The 25,480-nt window shown below is 35.4% G+C and overlaps 1 protein-coding gene across 6 annotated transcripts in view; it reads right to left on the minus strand.

Moving 5' to 3' along the window:
• The window catches only part of BBS9 (Bardet-Biedl syndrome 9), a 512,444-nt gene that overhangs the window by 348,185 nt on the left and 138,779 nt on the right, over positions 1-25,480 (minus strand). For all 6 annotated transcript variants that reach the window (XM_081288277.1, XM_081288276.1, XM_081288275.1 and 3 more), the window contains 2 exons: positions 18,176-18,350; positions 2,864-2,948 (listed from right to left, as the gene is read on the minus strand). In XM_081288277.1, coding sequence (XP_081144403.1) covers positions 2,864-2,948; positions 18,176-18,350 — 260 coding nt within the window. The remainder of the gene's footprint in view (positions 1-2,863; positions 2,949-18,175; positions 18,351-25,480) is intronic.

Here is a 25,480-nt window from a genome sequence, read left to right on the forward strand (position 1 = left end):
TATTAAAACATCTAAAGAAGATATGAGGGCTGGGGTTGTGGCTCAGTGGTAGAGCGCTTGACTAGCATGTGTGAGGCACTGGGTTTGATTCTCAGCACCTCATATAAATAAATAAATAAATATCCATCAGCAACTAAAAACATCTTTAAAAAAAAAGAAGATATGAAATGCAAATGGAGCTGGCCAAAAGGACAGATATTGCCAGTGTGTATATATAAGAACAATCAATAGGAGGGAAATGGCAGAGTGAACATAGGTAGATGAATTAGGCTATCTTAAGGTAAACTAAAATTCAACATAAAAATATCATTACCATTTGATTCATGTATAAATTACCTATATGAAAATCCCACTGAACATGAGACATGAATGACAATCCCATGGCAGTTAAATTTCTCATATTTTTTAAATATTTTTTTTAGTTGTAGATGGACACAATACCTTTATTTTATTTGTTTATTTTTATGTGGTGTTGGGGACCAAACCCAATCCCTCACACGTGCTAGGCAAAGGCTCTATCACTGAGTCACAACCCCAGGCCCTCTCATTACATTTTAAAAAGCTAGCATTCTAGCATTTTTTTGTCAATGGTTGTAACTCAGGCCAATATGTGCCTGACTCTGAGATATGATTTATTTAGAATGAACAGGAAAATTAAGTTTCTAAGGCCATAGTTTGAGATATAACCACTAAATACTTTAAATTCACCAGGTACTGTCACTATGTAACTTCATCACATTCTAAATGAATGAGTCTCTTAAAATACAGAAATTAACTAAAGATAGTAATAAAAATGTTTTTCCACTTCCAACCAAGATGGAAGGATTTACCATCCCACCTGAAACAAACACAAAATAGAAAATATATGAAATAACTTTTGCAAAGCATCAGACAGGAAAAGACAGTGATCCCTTAAAGAAAGAAAACATAGACAGGGGTAGTAACGATAGCTCCAATTTTGGGGGAGTTTCCAGGCTAATGCACAGGGAAGAGAAATCCAGGTAGAGACTATCAGACTCCCTGAATTTTAGATATGGACACTCAGTCCAAGGAAACAAAGGAAGTTGGGAGTTTACAAGACAGCATACCAAAGAGGAGAAGGCAACGTAGAGACAAAATTCTGGAGATCAGTAGAGTCCCTCTCAAATATTCAGTACATACATGTAAGGAAACTACCCAAAATCAAGGAAAGAGCCACCCGAAAGGACTAAATGTAACAATGAGCATCATTTCACACAGAGAATTAAAAACTAGCTATGCCTGCCAGCCAGGCTGGAAACCTTATAATTCTGAGGAAATTCAATGGAGTACTCAGAAGGATCTTGCCTGAGGAAGGGGAAATAAGTAGCCCTAGAATAAACACTGCTCTGGTCACACCTAATAAGTCTTAAAACAACACTCAAAAAGATCAAACTAGTTTTCAAGTAACTTAACTGTATCCCAGGGCTAAGCTCAAGAACAGTTTTAATAATATAAACATATTTAGTACCAATAAGGTAAAATTGACTATATCTTATGTTTTATAAATTTTTTTTAGTTACCAACCACGAAAAAAAAAAAAAACAAGAAAATATGACCTACACAGAAGAAATAAATAAATTAACTGAGGAGCTGGGGATACAGGTAAGTTGGTAGAGTGTTTGCTTTATGTGCACAAGGCTCTGGGTTTAATCCCAGCATCACAAAAAAAATTAAAAAAAAAAATAAATTGAAACTGATACAAATATTAGAATTATAAAACAAGTATTATAACTGTATTCTAAATCTTCAAAAAGTTATGTAGAGGCATGGAAGACATAAAAATATACAAGCTGAATATGTAGATATGAAAATTTTAACAAATGAGAATTAATACCACAATAGACACTGGAGGAAAAATGATTACTGGTCCTAAAAACAGCAACAGAAATTCTCCTAGAGGCTAAGGAAGTGGATCAGTGGTAGAGCATTTGCCTGACATGCATAAGACAAAGTGATGGATTAGATTCCCATCACTGACATTTAAAAAGAAAAAAAAAGAAATTTTACCAAATGAAATAGCAAGAGTAAAGAATTATTTTTTAATGGGATGTAGTTCAGTTGTAGAGTGAGACCCTAGGTTCAACCCCTAGCACTGCTAAACAAATAAATAAATGAAATGAAAATCTGTCAGCTGTAGAACAACTGCAAGTAGCCTAACTATATGTATGATTAGAGTTCCCGATGAAAAGAAGAGAGAGAGAACACAGAAAAAATATTTGAAGAATTAATGGCCAGAAAAACAATGAATTCACAGATGAAAGGAGCTCAACAACTCCTAAGCTGGGAAGGGAGAAAGAAAGGAAGAAAGGAGGCAGGTATCATAATCTAAGTTCTCAAAATAGGTAATAGGAAGAAATATGAAAATTAGGCTCAAGAAAAAAGACATTATGAACAGAGGAATATAATGTACGTAAATTTGCCTATTGAAGAGGAGATTTTTGGAGATTTTTGAATGTTGGAATATCTACACAGACTTGATCAACTGAGAATCTCTACTCCAAAAATCCAAATTTCAAAGTGCTTCAAAATCCAAACCTTTTTGAGCATTAGGTCAGCACTCTATTTTGTATAAGTTTATACTCACTTCAGTTAAAAGTGTCCCAATTTCAACATCCACAATTCTAGTGATACAACTCTATAATTTGATTTATTATAGCTATGACTAGGTATATGCCTCTGTTACTCAATAGCTAACTAAATTCTTAGGTCATTGATGTAATTATACATAGAAAAGAGAAATGATTTAAGTATTTTTTAAAAGTTTCTTCCTAGGAATTATTGTTCTTAACAAACATCTATGATTAGATTTGGCATTTCTGAAATACTTTTTAAAAGGCCTTACAACTAGTCTTTTTCCAGAACCAAGTTTTTGTTGTTCAGTCTCCTGCTTTTTATCTGCATCTGTTGCAAAAGCAAGTACTTGGTACCTGTATGAAAGAGATGGAAAAAATATCAGTGACTTTAAAATGTAAGAAGCACAAATCATTTTAAACCTTAAGGGCAATAATCCATAACATTACAAATGACTTTTTCTTAAGTTTAAAAACTAAAACATTTGCAATTGATTTTTAATTGCATTACGTCATGAGATTATGCAAAACTGTCACAATAAAGAAACTATATTCCAATTATTCAATGTTGGGGGAAAAAAAGTTTTATCAACTATCAAAGCACTTTCATTAAAACTCTGTGTGACAAATAACATGCAAGAAAGACCTAACATGGCCCCACCAGACAAGACAGAAGTTACTATAAGCAATGCAGAGGAGTTAGATGTACTATAAATTATTAATATATAATCTATGGAACCAAGAAGAACTAAATTTACTTCTCAGGTAATCTGCTTACTCACTGTAAGTGAATTTTGGCAAATTAATCACTTTGTGCTTTTGCTTAATGAAATAAATAATCTCTAACTTAAACAGTAGTAAAAAGGAAAAAAAGACTAAAAATAAGTTATTAAAAAGTATCTAATACATATACACATTAAGTATTCCTTACCCCAAATGTTTAGGACCAGATGTAGTTCAGCTTTTGGAGATTTTTGAATTTTGGAACATCTGCACAGATTTGATCAATTGAGCATCCCTACTCCAAAATCCAAATTCAAAATGCTTCAAAATCCAAACCTTTTTGAGCATGAGGTTAGCACTCAAAAAGTTTCAGTAATCAAAAGCATTTCAGATTTTACATTTTCATATTAAGGATGTTCAACCTGTATTAGGTGCCCAATTATTGATTATGGATTGATAAAGAGATAGATACAGATCTACATATAGATAGATTATTAGATTATAAAATTATTATACTATTCATTTAGTATGTAATAGGTTCCCAATAATGGTCATTATGGATATTATGACCTCCTGAAAGTATTTTATAGCTTCTATTTCAATAGTTACTATTAGCCTACACCATTCTTTTTTTTTACTGTATTATTTTAGTTGAGAATTAGCACACTTTATTTTTCACTTCTTCACAGGATTTCATAGTGTTACATGCAGTTTTGCAAAATTGTTATTATTTCCCAAGTATTTTATATTTTGATTTTCATTTATATTAAAATTTATAAAATTCTCCCTTTAGTTTCTTTTAGAAACATCCTTGGCTTTGTTCTCATTAATTTCCACTTTATTATTACTCAGCAATAAAAGAGAATAAAATCATGGTATTTGCAGGTAAATGGATAGAGTTAGAGAAGATAATGCTAAGTGAAGTTAGCTAATCCCAAAAAATCAAATGCCAAATGTCTTCTCTAATATAAGGAGGCTGGTTCACAGTGGGGTAGGGAGGGGGAGCATAGGAGGAACAGATTAACTCTAGATAGGGAAGAGGAGTGGGAAGGGAAGGGAGAAATGATGGTGGAATGTGATGGACATTATTATCCAAAGTACATGTATGAAGACATGAATTGGTGTGAATATACTTTGTATATACCAGAAATATGAAAAATTGTGTTCTATATGTGTAATAAGAATTGTAATTAACTCTGCTGTCATATATAAATTTAAAAAATTAGCCTATACCATTCTTAAAAACAACTTATAAATAGCATTCAATCTAGAAATAATTTAGTCAATCAAATTTATATTCCTTTAATTCCCATTGATTAATGGTATATTTTTAGAATAGTAATCCTACTCTAAAAAAAGAAACTTGCTTTCCTTTCTATTGAATCAAAGCTCCTTTATCATCCTTCCATAGCTCAGAGGAAAATTAAGAATAGATAAATTCAGAAACCTCATATTTTCTAAGAACTTTAGATGTCTGAGAATAAAACCCAGGGACCTACATGAATAAAATGTGGAATATCTAAATAAGCACTGAAACGTACAGTGTTATTCCAATGTTACCTGCCACTATAGTTTGGATGTGCACCCCCTAAAAGCATGTGTTAAAAGCGTTGAAACTGATGAGAAACTTACAATACCCTCTTTAAAAGACAGGCTTATAGTTATTATAAAAGTTCAGTGTTTATAAATTTCATTCATTCCATAAATATATAAAAGAGAACTAACACAGGTATTAACAAGAGAAAATACTACTAAATGACCTGTACTCATCAGGAGCTCCCAAAGTAGTTGTGGGAATTCACAGATCATCAACTAAGTATAACTCAAGAGTACCCTGAGCTAACAGAAGGTATGAACACAGTTTCAATGGATTATGATAGCAGAAACAAGAATTGGGGTTTAGGAGATATGCTCATATTATAGGTTCAGGAAAATACAGCTATGTTTTAAAGAACGAGTAAAAATTTCTCATGCTGGCAAAGAGAAAAAAGCATATGATGAAACAAATAGCACATGTAAAAGCATGCAGCAGTGAAAGAGACATGAAAGGCCTCAGTAGGAGTTTAGGAGAGGTGCATGGCAGGGAGAAATGAGTCATGGGAAATGAGATAAAAGAGGTAGGAGGGAGAAGATCCTTGTAAACCATGCTAAAAGATTTCACAGGCAGCTGCAGCAAATATCTCTATACCATCTCAAACTGACAATCAAAATCCCAAAGTCTCCCAAAGTGCCAAATAATTAGGCCTCACCTTCCAAGTCTCCAAATAGGAATGTTTTTCTATTTCTAGTTCATAATAACAGAAACAGTATGCACTGGTGACTAGAACATTATCCCAGAACTGGTCCCATTATAGATCTAACCCCAGGCAATTAATTACATAGGTGGTTTATTTCCTGAGACACCAGCCTACCTGAGGATGATATGGATATTAATGATATTGTTGCTAAAATCCAAAACTTCTTGAACTGTTTGAAGCTTCTTACATAATTACTAAGGGTTATTATTTCATCTGAGGAATATGTGAACCCCTAAAGTGGCCTCATTAACATCAAAACAGCAGGCAGAGACACAGCCGAAATTAGCTCCTGATTTCCAAATCCAGACTACTCACTTCCTGGAAGACAACTCAGAAGAGTACTTTATTACTTAAACATAACTGACAGTAAGTTTAGATGATGACAAACTTATAATAGCATCTGTTTTATGGTTCTCCCTTAACTCCTCTTAACTGTGACCAATAATGTACATGAAAATCTATTTCCAAAATGAAACAAATCCAAGCAGACTTGGAAAGTCTGAAATAAAGAAAACACTTGATTCCTTTTTTTCTTACCACTCAAGTGTTCAGTGATATAAGCTAAAGAATAAAATTCCCTTGTTGAGACTGCTGAAAGAATAATCAGGCCCCATGCAAGAAGAATTTATGAAAGAGTGTCAGACATGTTTCTCAGAACAGAAAGGTGCTAATCACAAATACAGCAACTCTAGGCGAATGGCAGTACTTTCTGAACCAAAGTTTAACCAGTCCCATGGAGCACCAATGACAAATGCAACCATATAATTTAGTGCTCTTCCATATCACATCATAAAAACAGCAGCAAGTAACTAAAATATGGATCGATGTGTCACAGAGCACCAAAGTAAACCCTCTGAAATCATTTATTTTCAAATGAAACACAGTTCTCACCTCAAAGGGTACCAGGTGATTTTTTGGAACCTTAATATTTAACCTGGAGAACTTTACTAGAAATGGAAACTCAGCATACAAAGCATTATTATGTTCATTTCAATGATAGTTTAAAAATTCTTGATTATGCCAGGAGAACAATTTTCATTGAAAAGTGCCAGTCAAAAACAGAAGCTTTCTTTACATACTGTACACCTTCATGGAATTGCTATTAAACACCTACTCTCGGCAAAGTATGATGCACTTCAGGGGGTTACAAAATTCCTTGTCATCCAGGAACACTGATTCCAATCAACAAGAAAAACAAAGGGGCAAATATTTAATATCAGTGAAAGCATGCAGCACTTAAAAGCCAGAACACGTATGATACAGAAGGCAATATATCATATTGGACAAAAATCAATGTATTTAGACAATTTTAATCTAGGAGATTAAAAAAAAAAGTGTAGTTGAACCAGTTAACGTGCACTGTGATACAGACTTCCTCAGCAAAGCTCTGCTGTAGCCAGTATCACAAAGTACAGAAATAGCTGATCAACTTACTGCCTCTTACACTGGCTTGAATACTACTTGAGGACAACAGACAGATCTTATTTAACTTTTCATTTCCAGTACCTTGCACAGTGTGTAGCACAGAAGGTTCTTGAAAAACAATGGCTAATTGAATGACTAAATAAATGAACTAAATTATTCAGTCAGTGAACAGATGGTTAAGACATTTCTTTTCTCAAGGAACTGATAGTATAAGGCATACTCTGGAACATGTCTGTATGATACAGATAGTAACATATAAATGTTGGGTTAAAAATTCAATATCTTTTGGCAATTTTATATCTAGGAGATGAAAAAAGAATAGTTGAACCAGTTAACTTTAAAAGTCCCTTCCAAATCTGAAAAGTCCACATCACAGAGGTTAAATGGGCTGGATTATAAAAAGCACTGAATGTCAATACAGTTGTCCTTTGATATTCATAAGGAACTGTTTCCAGGAGCCCCCCAACCCTCACCTCTGTGGATTCCCAAAGCTGCAAATACTCAAACTTCTTACATTAAGTTTCATAGTATTTGCCTATCATCTACACATATCTTCCTGTATACTTCTGTTTTTCTTTGTGGCACTGGGGATCAAACCCAGGGCCTTGTGTATGCTAGAGGCACTCTATTACTGAGCTATATCCCCAACCCTTCTATGTACTTTAAATCACATGTAGTATTGAGAGCCACAGCCAAAGGGGCCCCAGCAAACTTCCAGCTGCCAGCAAACTTCCAGCTGCCGGCTGATGATTGGCTCACAGCGGCCCCAGCAACATCTAGCTGATTGGCTCCTCTGCGGTGATGTTCATTGGGCTGTTTCCCTGCCCTTTCAGACCACGGAGCTGCTCATTGGGGGACTTCTTAGGCTCCGCCCATGCGACCCAGCCAATCGGCCTCAAGAGCAGGAGGATTGTGGGAGGTGGTGAGGCTTGTGGGGGTGAGAGGCTTGTAGGAAGCCAGTGGTGGCAGTTGGGCTCTGAGGGTTTTTTCCTGAGGAGCTGTTTTGTTTGGTGTTTGTAGTTCTAAAAATAAAGTTCGTTTCTTTTGACAAGTGGCTCTTGAATTGAGCGACTGAGGGTAAGTAAACTGCTCGCCCCTGAGGGCAGGGTGAGAGGATGGGTAGCCATTCTAAGTTTCCTCTTTTGTTTTGCTTCATTTTTGTTTTAAGTTGCCTGTCCCTGGAGATGAGTGAGATGGAAGAAAAACCGCTCACATCTGAGGAAAAACTATTTGCGTCTGAGGAACAGATAGGGAGAAAGGACGGATGCACATGTCAGGAGGATAGAAAGGCTGATATAATGAATTATTGTTCCAATTTTATTTCATTCTGTCTCGGTTTTGTTTGGTGTTATCTTGTTGGGTTGTATTATAGTAGAAATACGGGATCAGCAATTAGTAAAAAACAAACCGAAAGACTGTTAAGTAAATTGTTAGAGGAAGGAGGCATCCCAGTAAAATCAAGAGCAGTCAGGGCATACGTTGATACAATACAAAAATGTAGCCCATGGCTTTTTAAGGAGGAGTTGTTAGATATATCATAATGGAACCATCATGGTGAAGATTTAAAAAGAATAGAAAAGAACAACCCAGGGACTCTGCCAGTTGGCACATTGCCATTGTGGACATTTGTATCTGGTTTGCTTAGTCCAAAGCCTTCAGTTCAGACAAAGGTAGAGAAAGGAGAAGACATATTGATTCAAGTAAAAGAGAAGGTCTTTCGAGCTAGTGAGACAGAGGAAGGAAGTTTAGAGCAGAAGAACCCACCAGGGGAAAAGTTACAACAGGAGACTGCTAATAACACCTTTCTATCAGAGAGCGTAAGTGTCCAACCAACAGCACCACCTCTACAGGAGACTGCTACTAACAGCATTCTATCACCAGAGGGCATAAGTGTCCAATCAACAGCACCACCTCCATATGCTAGGAGGCTCCCAAACCCCACAGTTGATAGTTGGGATCCTGAGAAGGATCTCAAGTATTAACATGCCCTGTATTTGAGGTAGGAGGGCAGCGAATTTACCAGGGTTTAAATTTCAAAACAGTGAAGGAGCTAAAAGAGGCTGTAACAACCTATGGTCCTCAAGCACCCTTCACTGTAAGCTTGGTCGAATCCATTAACAACTTGAACATGACGCCAGCAGATTGGGCTAATATGTGTAAAGCTGTGCTAAATGGAGGTCAATACCTGTTATGGAAGGTTGCCAATGAGGAATTTTGCAAGGAGACGGCTAAGCGAAATGCCGCAGCTGGTTATCCTCAGAGAAATCTAGATATGTTGTTAGGAAAGGGACCTTATGAGGATCAGCAGCAACAAATTGCATATGATCCTGGCGTATACTCACAAATTGCTCCAGAGGCGATCAGGGCATGGAAGACTTTACAAGGACATGGAGGTTTACAAAGTCAATTATCTAAGGTAATACAAGGAGCTAATGAACCTTACGCTGAATTTGTAGATAGGCTTATTCAAACAGCTACCAGAATTTTGGGGAATACAGAACAAGCAATGCCATTAATAAAACAACTGGCTTATGACCAAGCGAATCGTTGGTGCAGAGATATCATTAGACCATGGAAACAGGAAGATTTAAACACATATATTAAATTATGTAGAGATATTAATGAACAAGAGCAAGTCATGGCAGCTGCAGTAAAACAGGCTTTAGATGCCAGAGACATTAATGAACAAGGGCAAATTGTGGCAGCTGCAGTAAAACAGGCTTTATATACCAGGCCAAGAACATGTTACAATTGTCAACAAACAGGACATTTTAAAAGGAATTGCTCCATAGGAGGAGGGTTTAACAAAACTAGGTATCAAAGGAGTAGAATACCGGGTATTTGCCCACGATGCCGTAGAGGGAGACATTGGGCTAATGAATGCCGTTCTCAAACCACCATAGAGGGTACTCCATTACATTGGGCTAATGAATGCCGTTCTCAAACCACCATAGAGGGTACTCCATTATAAAAAAACGAACAAGGACAAGGTGTTTGTCCACAATATCGTGGACAAAGGCATCGGGCTCCGTTGCCAAAAAATGGACAGGGGGCCCCAATGCTCCGGGGCCCCAAACCACAAATATATGGAGCACTGGAGGAACCCAGCAACCCCATCAGGGTAGTGCCCAGGACACACTCTCCATCAGACCCCTCATCAGACAAACCAGAGGGAGCGCAGGGTTGGACATCTGCGCCTCCGCCAGATCAGTACTAACTCCAGAGATGGGAGTTCAAATCATTCCCACAGGGGTAAAAGGACCTCTTCCCAAAGGAACAGTAGGCTTATTATTGGGACGCAGCTCTTCTACTCTAAAAGGACTTTTGATAAGTCCTGGGGTAATTGATCCCGATTATGAAGGTGAAATAAAAATTATAGCCAGTTCTCCAAAGGGTATATCAGTAATTTCACCAGGAGATAGAATAGCACAGTTACTAATAATACCAAGCCTACATGATAAATTTTCCATTCATGCTGTAGAAAGAGGTTCCAAGGGATTAGTCTCCACAGGTGTAGATTGGGCTATTGTTTCTTTAAATTTAGATTTTCGTCCCATGCTAAAACTAAATATTCAAGGACATGAATTTAATGGGCTACTGGATACAGGTGCAGACCTTAGCATCATCTCTCGTCAAGAATGGCCAAAACATTGGCCATTACAAGAAGCCACTCAAACGCTTCGAGGCCTAGGAGTGGCGACTAATCCCCATAGAAGTGCAATGGTATTAGATTGGAAGGATCCTGAAGGATGTGAAGGAACTATACAGCCATATGTATTGGATCATCTTCCCGTAAATTTATGGGGACGAGATATCTTAGATCAATTAGGTTTGACATTAACAAATAATATCAATCAAAATGCACCCACTATTATGGCTAGCTAGACAAGGTTTTAGGAAAGGAAAAAGATTAGAAAAACAGGAACAAGGTATAGCAGCACCAATACAAATAGATCAAGGAACAGACAGACATGGGTTGGATTTTCACAAAGGGCCACTGAGACAATAAAAATTACATGGAAATCAGAAAGACCAGTATGGGTTCCTCAGTGGCCCTTGACTAAAGAAAAGATACAAGTAGCCCATGATCTGGTCAAACAACAATTAGCGGAAGGACATATACAACCTTCTGTATCTCCCCATAATACTCCCATTTTTGTCATCAAAAAGAAATCTGGTAAATGGAGATTATTGCAAGACTTAAGAGCCATTAATAATGAAATGGTCATTATGGGACCTGCTCAATCGGGGATTCCTCAATTGTCTGTTTTGCCAAAAACTTGGTATGTTTTAGTTATAGATATTAAAGATTGTTTTTTTTTTTTCAATTCCAATTCATCCTGAGGATAGTCCACGTTTTGCATTTACTATCCCTGCACTGAATCATGAAGGTCCTGATCAGAGATATGAATGGAAAGTACTCCCTCAAAGGATGGCTAACAGCCCAACTATGTGTCAAATTTATGTTAACAAAGTAATCCAGCCACTTAGAAATCAAAATCCTGAACTACAAATATTTCACTATATGGATGATGTATTATTAGCACACAAAGTTAAAAACACCTTGCTAGAATGTTATGCCACACTTACAAACTTATTAAAAAATTATAATCTAGAGATAGGAATAGATAAAGTACAATTAAATTGTCCAATTAATTATTTAGGAGTTCTATTATCCTCAACCATGGTCCGTCCACCAAAAATTCAAATACGAGTAGATCAACTCAAATCACTTAATGACTTTCAAAAGTTATTAGGAGACATAAATTGGATAAGGCCTTATCTAGGTATTCCAACAGGAGAATTGGGACCTTTATTTGATATCTTAAAAGGTCCATCAGATCCAAATTCACCCCGAATGTTAACGCCTGAAGCAAGAAAGGCATTAAAAATCATTGAAACATATATGGAAAATATGCATTTGGATAGAATTGATATAAGTTTGCCTTTATTATTTATTGTACTACCAACAAAAAATATTCCTACAGGAGTATTTTGGCAAGAAGGTCCATTATTATGACCTTATTACATTTATCTTATTCTCCTAACACTATTCTTACTAGGTATCCTGAGGCTGTAGGACAATTAATACTCAAAGGAATAAAAACAGCAAAGGGAGTATTTGGAATTTCTCCCAATAAAATTATTACTCCATATACTATGAATCAAATTGATGAATTAGCTAATGAGTTAAATACTTGGGCAATAATCATGTGCAAATCTAATGCTTCATTTGATAACCACTTACCATCTAATCCTTTATTGTCTTTTTGGTCATTGCATCCTGTAATTTTTCCAAAAATGACAAGAAAAACACCTATCATGAATGCTCCAAATATATTCACTGATGGGTCTAATAATGGTACAGCAGCAGTAGTTACCCCTGATCAAACTTTTACATTTTTAGTACCCAAACAATCAGCTCAAAAAGTAGAGCTTAATGCAGTATTACAAGCTTTTGTGATGTTTAAAGATTCTGTATTTAATTTATTTTCTGATAGTCAGTATATAGTTAATGCTATAGTATCCCTTGAAGATGCTGGTAGGATTTCCCCTTCTTCTACTGTTTTCTCTCTGTTTTCCACTATACAAAGTTTAATCAGGGACAGAAAAGATCCATTCTTTATAGGACATATCAGGGCACATACAGGATTGCCTGGAGCCCTTAGTTTGGGCAATGATTTAGCAGATAAAACTACACATGACATACATATTTTCTCTACACTAGAAGAAGCTATAAATTTTCATAAAAGGTTCCATGTCAATGTTAATACTTTACAAAAGCGTTTTAAAATAACTAAGGAACAAGCTAATCAAATAATAAAACAATGTCAAAATTGTGTGACCTTTTTACCACAAGTTAATCTTGGAGTCAATCCTAGAGGATTGATACCTAACCATATTTGGCAGATGGATGTCACACATTTGCCAGAATTTGGAAAATTAAAATGTTTGCATGTTACAGTTGATACTTCTTCTGGATTTTTGATGGGCTCCCTTCATGCCGGAGGAAAAACTAAAGATGTTATAGCTCATTGCTTACAAAATTTTGCCACTGTCGGCATTCCAAAACAGTTAAAAACAGATAATGCCCCTGGTTATACTTCTACTTCTTTTAAACAATTTTGCTCATCATTTGGCATTACTCATATAACAGGAATCCCATACAATCCACAGGGACAAGGCATAGTTGAAAGAGCTCATCAAACTATTAAAATGTACTTATTAAAGCAAAAAGACGGAATTGGGAAGGGGTATATATTCCCCAAAGATAAACTTAAAATAACCCTTTTTACTCTAAACTTTTTAAATTTGGATTCATCAGGACTTAGTGCTGCAGAAAGGCATATGTGTCCAAAAAATGTACATAAGCCCAAGGTACTTTGGAAAGATATTCTAACAGGACAATGGAAAGGTCCTGACCCAGTAATTGTCTGGAGTCGGGGGTCTGTTTGTGTGTTTCCACAGGAAGAACAGCAGCCGATTTGGATTCCGGAGAGATTAAGTAAAGTCCTGACCCAGGGATTGTCTGGAGTCGGGGGCCTGTTTGTGTGTTTCCACAGGGAGAACAGCAGCCGATTTGGATTCCAGAGAGATTAACTAAAGCGATTTCTACAGACCAAAAAGAAGATGATTTGGCTCAAATCCATAACAGCTGATATCCAAAACTCCAATTTGGCTATCCTTACATCTGCGACAGAACCAGGATGCTTTTTTCAATATCTATTTTATTATTGCCCTTTCCCATATCATGAAGTTCTATTTTGTTTTTTGAGCTCATACAGACCTAGGTTAAGTTTTCCTGATCAGTTCTATTTTTTTTTTTTTGACTATAGAATTTTTAAACATTGCAATGGAGGTTTCACCTGTAAAAAGTTATAAGGCCTTTACTATTATGTTATGTGTTGTATGTATTATATTATGTGTGCACACTTGTGTTTTGTGTTATATGTTTGAATGTACGTATGTCCATATATCATATATGAGGAGCGCTCATGAAAAAATGGATCCAAATATTTTTTTTATTCACGTGATTTAAATGGTTTAATTTAAATTGGGTAAATAACTGTTAAGGATTGTTTTAATATGTAAACAAAAAAGGAGGTTAACAGATCTGTTTGTTTACTTTCACCTTTCCTTTTCATTGAATTTAATAATTCTCTTCAAGATAATGTAAATTGTTAAGAAAATTGTTTTCTTTTAGTGCCTTCAGGAATGTTACATAATTTTTTCTTTAGCCATTATTGCCAGAATTCCTATCTTCATCCCAGTGCCGGTGAAGACAAAGATACAACTAATCTACAGCTTCTGCAATAGCCATCACTGAACTGCTTGCAGAACTTGCCTAGACTATGTGTCACTTGTATGCATTGTGAACTCACTTGTATGCATTGTGAACTATCTGTTGGTGCAGCGACTTGTGGTAGTGTTGGGGTATTTTTGCTGATGATGTCATCGGTGGTACAATTTTTCCAACAAGAGCCGTCAATTGGCTTGGTGTATCTTCCTCCCTTCTGCTTGTCATGATCGTTCAGCTAAAATTTGGGGGCCAACAAAGGTGAGGCAAAGAACCTCACCCCCCCCCCGCTGGTACAAAGACCTCTCCACAGGTGTGGCTGTATTCTGGACTGGTAGTCAATGACGGGTAAGATCCAATTACAATGGTACCAACCTAAGACAGGAGGCTGACGCCCTGAGGTCAGCTCATCCGAAGACGGGTAAGGACCATATGTAGTACTGGACAACCTAAGGCAGGCACGGTCCCTAAGCCACATGCTTGTTGTTTAAACAGAGAGGGGGAGATGTTGAGAGCCACAGCCAAAGGGGCCCCAGCAAACTTCCAGCTGCCAGCAAACTTCCAGCTGCCGGCTGATGATTGGCTCACAGCGGCCCCAGCAACATCTAGCTGATTGGCTCCTCTGCGGTGATGTTCATTGGGCTGTTTCCCCGCCCTTCAGACTGCAAAGCTGATGATTGGCTCACAGCAGCCCCAGCAACATCTAGCTGATTGGCTCCTCTGCGGTGATGTTCATTGGGCTGTTTCCCTGCCCTTTCAGACCACGGAGCTGCTCATTGGGGGACTTCTTTGGCTCCGCCCACGCAACCCAGCCAATCGGCCTCAAGAGCAGGAGGATTGTGGGAGGTGGTGAGGCTTGTGTGAGTGAGAGGCTTGTAGGAAGCCGGTGGTGGCAGTTGGGCTCTGAGGGTTTTTTCCTGAGGAGCTGTTTTGTTTGGTGTTTGTAGTTCTAAAAATAAAGTTTGTTTCTTTTGACAAGTGGCTCCTGAGTTGTGCCCAGCCAGACTGTGGCAATGTAGATTGCTTATAATACCTAATTCTATGTAAAATGCTATGTAAATAGTTGTTATGCTGTATTGCTTAGGGAATCATGACCCAAAAAAGTCTGTTACAGACACCTTTTTTTTTTTGGAACACTTTCAATCAAAGATTGGTTGAATCTATGTTTGTGAAACCCAGGGATTACAGAAGGCCAGCTATCTAAAAAAAGTTCAGATTTTGAAATGGAAAATGAAGTTTACTCTAGACTCAAGAAGTGATTTAAAAGCACAGATATAAGAAAGACCTTTCAAAGACTAGATTGCAGAGGGGTGGGGGGTGTGTGTGTGCAGAAAGCCAAGTGAAATGATAAAGGCTGAACCAATGATAATAGGAAGCAAGGGCTGAATAAGAGAATTAAAGTTAGAATGGGCAGTGTTTACTGACTAAATAATTCTGACAGGCAAAGGAAAGGAAAAAAAATAAAAGAGGATTCAAAGTTTGAACCCACATGCCAGAGAACAATACCAAAGCCCTTTCCCCTAGTCCAAAAGGAGAAACAATTCTTTCAATTCAAAAGAAAAATCACAATAAAAGTGTGTCCTGAATTAGAACCACTAAGAATATGCATTTATAATGAAGATTTCTGGATCTTATCCCCAATACATCTAAGGTACTAGGATGATGGCTCATTCTATAACCAGATGCCCAGGAGATTCTAATGCAAACTAAAATTTGAAACCCAAAGCTCACATTAGTTTCTGTTTGAACATGACTGAGCAGAGTTTAAAGTAATTAAATGTCAATATCAAAAATGAAAATGAATTATATCTTAAAAACCTATGCTATTAGCCAACTACATTCTATTAATAGATAATAGATTTAGTAAAGCCTCAAAAGAACAAACCTATAGTTTTCATGCTTTCTCCCATCCTAAATTACACCAGTGATTATTACTGAATTTAACCTATTAAACTTGAAAGTACAACATAGAACTTAAAACCACTCAATTGTCATTTAATCATAATTACATTTCATTCATTTTTACCATTATAAAAAATTTTCATAATGGATAAAGCATGCATTTTTAGTAGTAGATGGAGATGAATTTAATAAATTGATATGTTGGAGAATTTCCACAGTTAAAACAATGTAGGCTTCTGTGAAATTAAACACACACATTAACAGTAAGCAACCTATGCACCACTTCCTCACCCAATAACTCCTGGAGTTATTACCAAATTAATTCCTATACACATATTTCAAAGAGTAAGTAATGGAACATTCAATTCTTTGCATTGTGACCCTAGCATAGCACTACTTGGCAAGTAGGTGAGGAGAAGAAGCTGGGTGGAAAGCTGAAAAGCAGATCTTAATACTGCTTAACTTTTGGCAGGCCTGAGTAAATAACATAGATAGTTCTCTCAACCTCTCAAGATATATATAATATTTTATTTATTACCAGTAGCCACAATTCACTGATTTATTTCCTTTAGTTCGGAACTAAGTTAGTTACAGAAGGAATATAACATGATGATACACTACCTGCATCAACTTCTGCATAGTCACAAACAGTTGCTTATTTTCAGGATTTTAAACCCTAGGTGACCCAACAATTATTCACAGAGGGTACACTGCCATTTATGAAGGGGAAATTGCATTAATTCACAATATATACAATATTGACACTTGAAGACAAAAATTTTACAGTTATCTGCTAATGAATTTATATATTCTCACCTTGGGAAAAATCAGGTTCTATAATGATGTGTTATTTAGATGTTTAAATTTTTAAATGTATCACAAAGATAGCAATAAAATAACTGAAGTTTTAAAACCCTCCAGGTCTATTTTTTCCCATTCTGAATTTCTACTTTTTTCTCAAATCTTTCTGCCAACAAAAAGCTTCAATTTTTATTAAAGTTTAGTTGACAGAGAAGAAAATGGTCTCTCTCAAACACAATTCACCAAGATCAATTCACCAAGAATTTCTAGCAAAAAGTATAAACCTTTATATATATATATATATATATATATATATATATATATATATATATATATATATATATATATATATATATACTGGAGCCTGAACCCAGAAGCACTTCACCCCTAAGACACATCTTCAGTACTTTTTATTTTTTACTTGAGACAGTGTCTTGCTAAGTTGCTGAAGCTGGCCTCAAACTTAAAATCTTTGTGCCTCAGATTCCTGAGTCACTGAGATTACAGGCATATACCACCATGCCCAGCTATAAGCTGTTTTCATAGGATCATTTTCATAGTTCATCTTTCTTCAGAATAGTTTTTTAAAAAATCATTAACATTCATAATAATACTTAGATCTTTTTCTACTATTTTTCCAATGTCATAAACATTCTTTTTTTTTGGTATAAAATCATTTCATACAAGCACATTCTTGTCTGTTTTTTTTTCATTCAGCATTATTTTATTATGATTCAGGGAATAATCACAGTAACTGCTGAGCATTTTCTACAGAGAGGCAACCTGACATCCATTAATCCTTATAACAACCTTGTCAAAATGAGCATTATTACCTCCTTTAGAGCCTAGATAAGGACACTGACAGCTATGAGAAAGAGAGAGAGAGAGAGAGAGAGAGAGAGAGAGAGAGAGAGAGAGAGAGAGAGAGAGAGAGACTTCAGCACCTCCTCACAAATCACTGCACTACACTGCCTTTCAAATATTTTATAATAAAAAGTGATATGCTCTAAGCACAACTACATTTTATCAAAGAAACCAGTCTGTTTTTCATTTGAAATATTCAAGTTCTTTGTGGAAAAGAATTAATCAGCAACAAACCAATAAAATTATGATTTCAAAGATTTAATTTACAAACATACTTGTAACTTTCCACTTGTCTGCAGGAAGAGACAGTAATGAAGGAATCTGTACGGGAACTGTAAGCAAGAGGGCCAGGCAGAAGAGAACCAGGCAGAAATCTCCCAAAAGCATAGCTCTCCTGCTCAAACACCATCAACATCCCATCCATAGACTGGATACAAATCAAATCTCGACCTAAGAAAGAATTAGAAGAAATTAGATAACCTAGTCTTTTTGTAATTATAATGGTTTATTTTATTACTATCTGCCACACAAAAAAATATTAATTTTTCCCCAGAGGCAACTGCATGGTAGTTTAAATTTTAAATTACAAACAAATGAAGCTATCAGGTTACTGCTATTAATATACATACATTTCCCAATTTTTACATTATTTAGAGTATGTCTATAATTTTAAGTACATTTATTTTTATTCATCATATGCTGAAATCTTCTACCACAAAATAATCCCTAAGAATAATCATGACTCTGGGTAAGATATCATTTTTTCCAAATTCAGAATACAACAAAAACTCTTGTTTATGGAACTGCTACTCTTCTTCACCCTATGTCAATCCCATACTTTAAAATGATTTGGATTAGTCAAGCACAACAGACAGGAGGCTATAGCTCAATGATGAGATGCATGCTTAGCATGTGAGAGGTCCTGGATTCTGTCCCCAGCACACAAAACACACACACACACACACACACACACACACACACCAGATAAAATCCATAAACTTGTCTTAGACATTAATTGTGTATACATCACAATGCTAAGCAGGGTTGGGAGTGAAAAATACAAATATTGAAAAACGTGAATCCCTGTTTGCCTTAAACAATAGATTGATTTTAGGTGACTTTTATTAATCTACCAGTATTAATTATGAAACTCACAGTTCTTAAAATATACTAAGATGATGATGATTTTTATAATATCACTAATCTGAAAAAAATGTAGTGGCTATAACTCTGCATGCTCTGCTTTGATGATTAGTGTATCTCATCACTTATTGTATAGGGTGAAACTATGTCAGAGTAAATTTAAGCCAGTCATTAAAGGAATAAATAAAAGGTCAACCTTCTAGTTTGTCTTTTCTAGCTCATACTTCCATTTACAGCAAGTCCTATAGTAATTATTCCTTAATACCTCATATATCCCTAGCAATATTATATATAGTATATTTAAATTTCAAAGAGTGGCTTTGCTCAAAGAAATCAAATTGCATAGAAATAGATGCAATTTCTTTTTATCTAAGGATAATAATATAGCTGAACAATTTTCAAAAGAAACACATATAGCCTAAGAAGGTTATCATTAAAAGAGAAAACAAACAGATTTAAGGGTGCTTTATACTGCAACATATTCTGGCTCATATTTACCAATACAAAGGGTTAATCATCCTTAAGTTTCAAGGGACACTTAAAGTTGAATACTGTTTCAACAAATGAACATTCACTAAACATATATACTGAACCACTCAGATCTCTTTAGAGACATAGGGACTAATCAAATTATGTTTTTATGTATGCATGGATATGCCACAATGAAACCCACCATTTTGTATAATTAACATGCATCAATAAAAATCTTTTAATTAAAAAAGATATTCTCTGGGGGATGGGACTGTGGCTTAGTAGTAAAGCACATATCTAGCATGTGTGAGGCACTGAGTTTGATCCTCAGAACCACATAAATAAATAAAATAAAGGTATTGTGTCCATCTACATCTAAACAACATATATATATATATATATATATATATATATATTTTTTTTTTTTAAAAAAGATATTCTCTCAATGCTCAGGTTTTTAATATGCATACAAAAAGTATCTTTTAATTTAGTCCTTGTCTTCCATATTATTAAAGGTTCCCCAAAGAGGTGTATGCATGCTAGATGTACGAGCAAGTTGTATGTGTGTATTCACAGAAGCAAAGAGTACCTATCTGCTCCCAGCACTGATAAATAAAAATGCTTCCAAGTGTTGGAAATGGATGCTGCAAAAACTTTGTAATTATAAGGAAAATCTTTTATTAGTAGGATCCTCAGGTCTCATTCAGGGCATCAATTCTTATTTTAGTTATGGTCCAACAATTGTAGTTTTTATAAACAAGTTGCAGATACTCCTGGGGCTTCAGCCTCTTCATTTATAAAATGAGTATATTTGTATAATAGCTCCAAGTTTATCAACCAATCTTCAACAAAGGCCCCAAGAATATGAAATGGGAAAAATACTGCCTCTTCAATAAATGATGTTGGGAAAACTAGATATCCACACACACAAAAAGAAAGAATTGGATCTTTATCTTCTACCATACACTAAAATCCACTCAAACTGGATTAAGGACTTAAACATAAAACCTGAAACTGTAAAACTCCTAGAATAAAACACAGAGGAAGCTCAGTAATAGTGAGCTTAAAGGAATAAATAAAAAAATTTTAATATAGGACAACAGAAGAATAGGCAACAAAAGCAAACATTAAAAAATTAGACTATCATCAAATTAAAAAGCACTGCACAGCAAAGAAAAAAATCGACAAAATGAAAAGGCAACACACTTAGAATGAAAGAAGATATTTGCAAACCCTGTATCTGATAAGAGATTAGCCTCTAAAATAGGAACCCTTAACAGCAATAAAACAAATAACTCAATTTAAGAAGTAGGCAAAGGCGCTGAATAGACATTTTTCCACAGAAGAGGTAAGAATGGTCAATAGATATATGAAAATGTATACATCATCACTAATCACCAGGGAAATGAAAATCAAAACCACAATGAGACATCACCTCACCCACGTTTGGGATTGCCTTTACAATAACAGGGATAAACCTAGAGGGCATCACGCTAAGTGAAATAAGCCAGATAGAAAGAAAAATACTACATGACCTCCCTTATGGAATCTAAAGAAGTCAAATTCACAGAAACAGAGTAGAAGACAGGTTGCCAGGGAAACGGGATGTGGGGAATGTGGGGGGACACTGGTCAAAGGGTACAAAGTTATACAAAAGGTACTGCAGTTATAAGGCATGTAAGTTCTAGAAACCTAATGTATAGTATGGTGTCTAAACAGTGAATAACAATGTATCATACACTTGAAATTTGCTAAGAGAATAGATCTTAAGTGTTTGCACCACAAAAAAAATTAAAATTAAAAAATAATTATGTGGGGAGATGGGCTTGTTAATTAGCTTGATTAAGATAATTATTTCAAGTATATACACATATTAAAACATCACATTGTGTATCTTCAATATACATGATTTTTATTTCTCCATAATACCTCAAAAAAGCTGAAAAAAGTTTCAAGTTAGAGATTAAATGTCAAAATTCCTAACATTATATAGTACATATAAGGAAAACAATAAATTACAACAGCATTATTATGAGGGTATATATTGCTTGCTTCCCCAGCACAGAGAAAAGAAATTATCAAATTAGAAAAGGGGTAAAGATAAATATCAGCTGTAAGCAGTGACAGCTAATGTACTAACAAAAAAAGGAAAAGTTATTACATAGATTTAATGTAACTTGCTATAACTCAGTCATTTGCAAAAAGAGCTTTGACGGAGATGCTAACTGGTCCTTCCAATAGCCATTCTTTCTTTAGTTCTAGAACTATGAATTGTCACTAGAAACATAGTGATCCAAAATAAAGCCTACATTTACAGTCCTCTATTACAGACACATCATAGGACGACAATGTTAATGAGACAGGAGCAAAGGTCAAATGTACAATTCTCAAGCATGCCCTTAAAAAGGGCCAACTATGCACTCCATTCCCCTCTTAGAATCATGATGGTAGTAGGTCTGAAGCAGCTGTCTTGGCCTCAGATATGAGAAAAATAGAGCCCTCCTAACCAATCCTGGACCACTTTATCTCCAGGTGGTAAAATATGACAGAAATAAATTTCTTTTTCATTTAAGTCGTCATTAAACTGGGTCTTCATTAAAGCAACCAAACTTATACTGTACTGAAAAACACAAAAACTATCTCTTTCTCAAGATTCAGCCATTATTGATGTCTCTTAAAATTTGATTTTGATTAAATCCTGGCACCAAAACACAACCTGATAAAAAGCATAGCTAAAGAAATTTTAATATGACTCCATGTTAAATAACATTAAGTAATTACAGTTAATTTTCTTAAGTGTGATCACAGTATTATGATCATGTAAGAGAACATTCTTATTGGAAGATATATGCTGAAGTATCTATGAGAAAAGAGGTACAGGTCTGTAACTTATTTCAAATAGTTCACCAAAAAATGTATGTCTGTAGACACATGTACAGTTACAACCATTGACTCTTAAGAGCAAAAACATGAATGTATGTGCTACTTTTTCTTTTTTATGTTTTTGTTAGTGCATTATAATTACATATAATAGTGGGATTCATTGACATATCCATACATGCATATAATATAATTTGCACTATTTCAGTCCCCACTTTCCCTTCCTTTCTCCCTCCCCCTACTCCCCTCCCTCTGCATTACTGGTCTTCCTTCTAGTTACTCTTTTATTATTATTATTGTTTATTTATCAATTGCAATACTGGGAATTAAAACCAGAGGTGCTCTACCACTGAGCTATATTCCCAATCCTTTTTTAATTTTTATTTTGAAACAGGGTCACACCAAATTGCCCAGCCTAGTCTTGAACTTGCAATCTTCCTGCCTTAACCTCCCAAGTAGTTAGGATTACAGGTGTATGCCACCCACCCAGCTGTTGTTGTTACTTTTTCTAAATACTTTTCAAAGTAAAGTGTATAAAAATGGAGTGTTTAAATATATATAAATTTTGTATGTGAAACATATACCAAATGACCTTGATCTGTGGGAGAGGATATCACGGTAACCAAAATATACACTTGATATCTGCATTATTAAAGACTGTGAGGTCAGAGCATATGTTCATGCAAGTAGAAGTATAAATAAAATTTGTATTCATGCCAGGCATAGTGATGCACATTTGTAACCCCAGCTATTCTGGTGGCTGAAATAGGAGGATTGAAAGTTCAAGGCCAGACTAAGCAACTAAGAAAGACCCTGTTTCAAAATTTAAAAAAAAAATAAATAAAGGATTGGGGTGTCACTCAGTGAGAGTATCTCTGGGTTCAATCTTCAGTGCTAAAAAAAAAAAAGAGTGTTCATTTCAATATGTGGTTGTCATTGAACCCTGAATTTTCAGTCTCTCAAAGGCCTTAAAGAAGTAGTTCTTAAAATGTGGTCCCCAAACTAGTAGCATCAGCATCATCTAGAAACTTCTAAGAAATGCAAATTCTAGGATCCAAATCTAAACCTACTGAATCAGAAACTCCAGTAGTGGGGCAGAGCAGCAAGACTATTCAGATGCATGCTGAAGTTTTAGAGCCTTAGCATGAAAGGAAAGAAAAATAAATAAATAAAAGTAGGGCTTGAAGAAAATTTGAACCCCAAAGAAACCTGGCACTCTTGACTCCCATAAACATGGATGACATCAGAAGCTAATTTCCTGAAACTCTGGCAACACAGAGGAGATACTTAATACACTGTAAATTCTAAGCGGACTGCCTCTAGAGCCAGATAATCTACATTTGATACCAGTTCCACCAATTCTTAGCTGTGAGCCTGAGCTCAAGTTTCCTTATCTGTCAGACACTGTACCTAACTTGTGAGAATTAAATAATGTATGGAAATGAGATTCAGTAGTAATAAATATTCAATTGCATTAAAATTAATATAATTATTTTCAAAGTTTCATGCTACATGTTGGATTAAAGTTTAACTGCTTGTTATTTTCCATACACATCATAATGATGCATTAATTATTCTTACTTTTGTTTTCCCTTCAAAAAAAATTCCACTTTTCTTCCCCTGGTTTACTGGACATTTGCTAGCTTCCTCATGGTCATCCATCTCCTCTCCTCCCATGCTCCTCACATGCTTAGCCAGGATGGGGAGAGACTGACCTCATTCTAAGCTTGAGGTTAGACCCTGACTTATGTAAACCAATTAGTATCTCACTAGTTACAGTGGTTGGTTCAGAGATGGGTATAATTTATACTCAATGAAAGAAACCAAATCCCTAAATGAAACTAAAACTAGAGAAAAAGTTACTCCCCCTGGAGAGTAATGCATAAGGAGGATAATTTCTGGAATCAGAGAGTCTTTCTAAGGGCACAGTTCAGAGAGAGCCATATAAGGCATCATTTGAGTCAGTGCATCAAGGTTAATCTGGAGCCAAATCTACCTCTGAACTTTCTGGCAATAAATTCTCATTATATTGAAGCCACTTTGAATTGAGTTTCTGATTCTGAATGAAATGTATCAACCTATTTTTCCTGTGAGAGACAGCATAGGTTGAAGCTCATCTCCTCCTATAAACCTCTCTCTCCCCTTCAATCACCTGTGTCTGTGATCCCATAGAGCCCCATCCTACCATCATCTTAGAACAAATCATCTACTGAAATGATCTGTTTCTGTGTCTCTCATTAACCTAGAGGAAACTCAAAGGCAGAAACCCTGTCTTACTCATCCTTGTAATTCCAGCAGCTATAAAATGCCTGGCATTAGTAAATGTTTGTTGAGCTGAAGTAAGCTAGGCAAAATAATTTATTCATCTGCAGTTCAAATTGGCTGAGATTTTACTGTGTCTCACATAATGAATTTGAAGTATGTGAAAAATGTTCTATTTGTTACAATCTTGACTACTGATGTTTAGAAAAATGTGGGAATCAATCCAAAACATTACTCAAAAATAAATAAATAAATCCTTCAAATCACTATTTTGAAACCACTTCAGAATACATACCAAAGGTTCCTCTTACAGACAATGAGAATAGAAGAAACAGTCCAGAAAAGTCATGAAAGTTTTGAAGGTCTGAACAGAGCCAACAAGAAAACTTCATAAAAGTAATGAGATTTTAGGAGATATTTCAATGACCTAACCATGAACCATACCCAAAGAAGTGCTTACCACATGCTTGATATCGTATTAAAACCTATAAGAAACTCAGGACAACAAGATTAACTAAACTGTCATTTATTGAGTACCTTTTATAATCTGGCCTTGTGCTAAACGTTTAACCATTGTATTTGCTATAATTTTCAATAACTCTAAAAATTAGATAATAGTCCCATTTTATACATGAAAAGACTAAAACTCACAGAATTTAATTTTTTAATATCAAAGAATTAGAAAGTGACAGAATAGCATTCCAATCAGCATCTATCTAGCTCTATTATATATCACTGAATCACTGGAAGGCAAAATTTCCATCCACTTTAAAAAATCACACATAATAATATACAAAATCTAAGTGATGTAAAGTTACTCTCCC

This window comes from Spermophilus citellus (genome assembly GCF_964194105.1).
Source record: "Spermophilus citellus genome assembly, chromosome: 3".
Classification (NCBI taxonomy): Eukaryota; Metazoa; Chordata; class Mammalia; order Rodentia; family Sciuridae; genus Spermophilus; species Spermophilus citellus.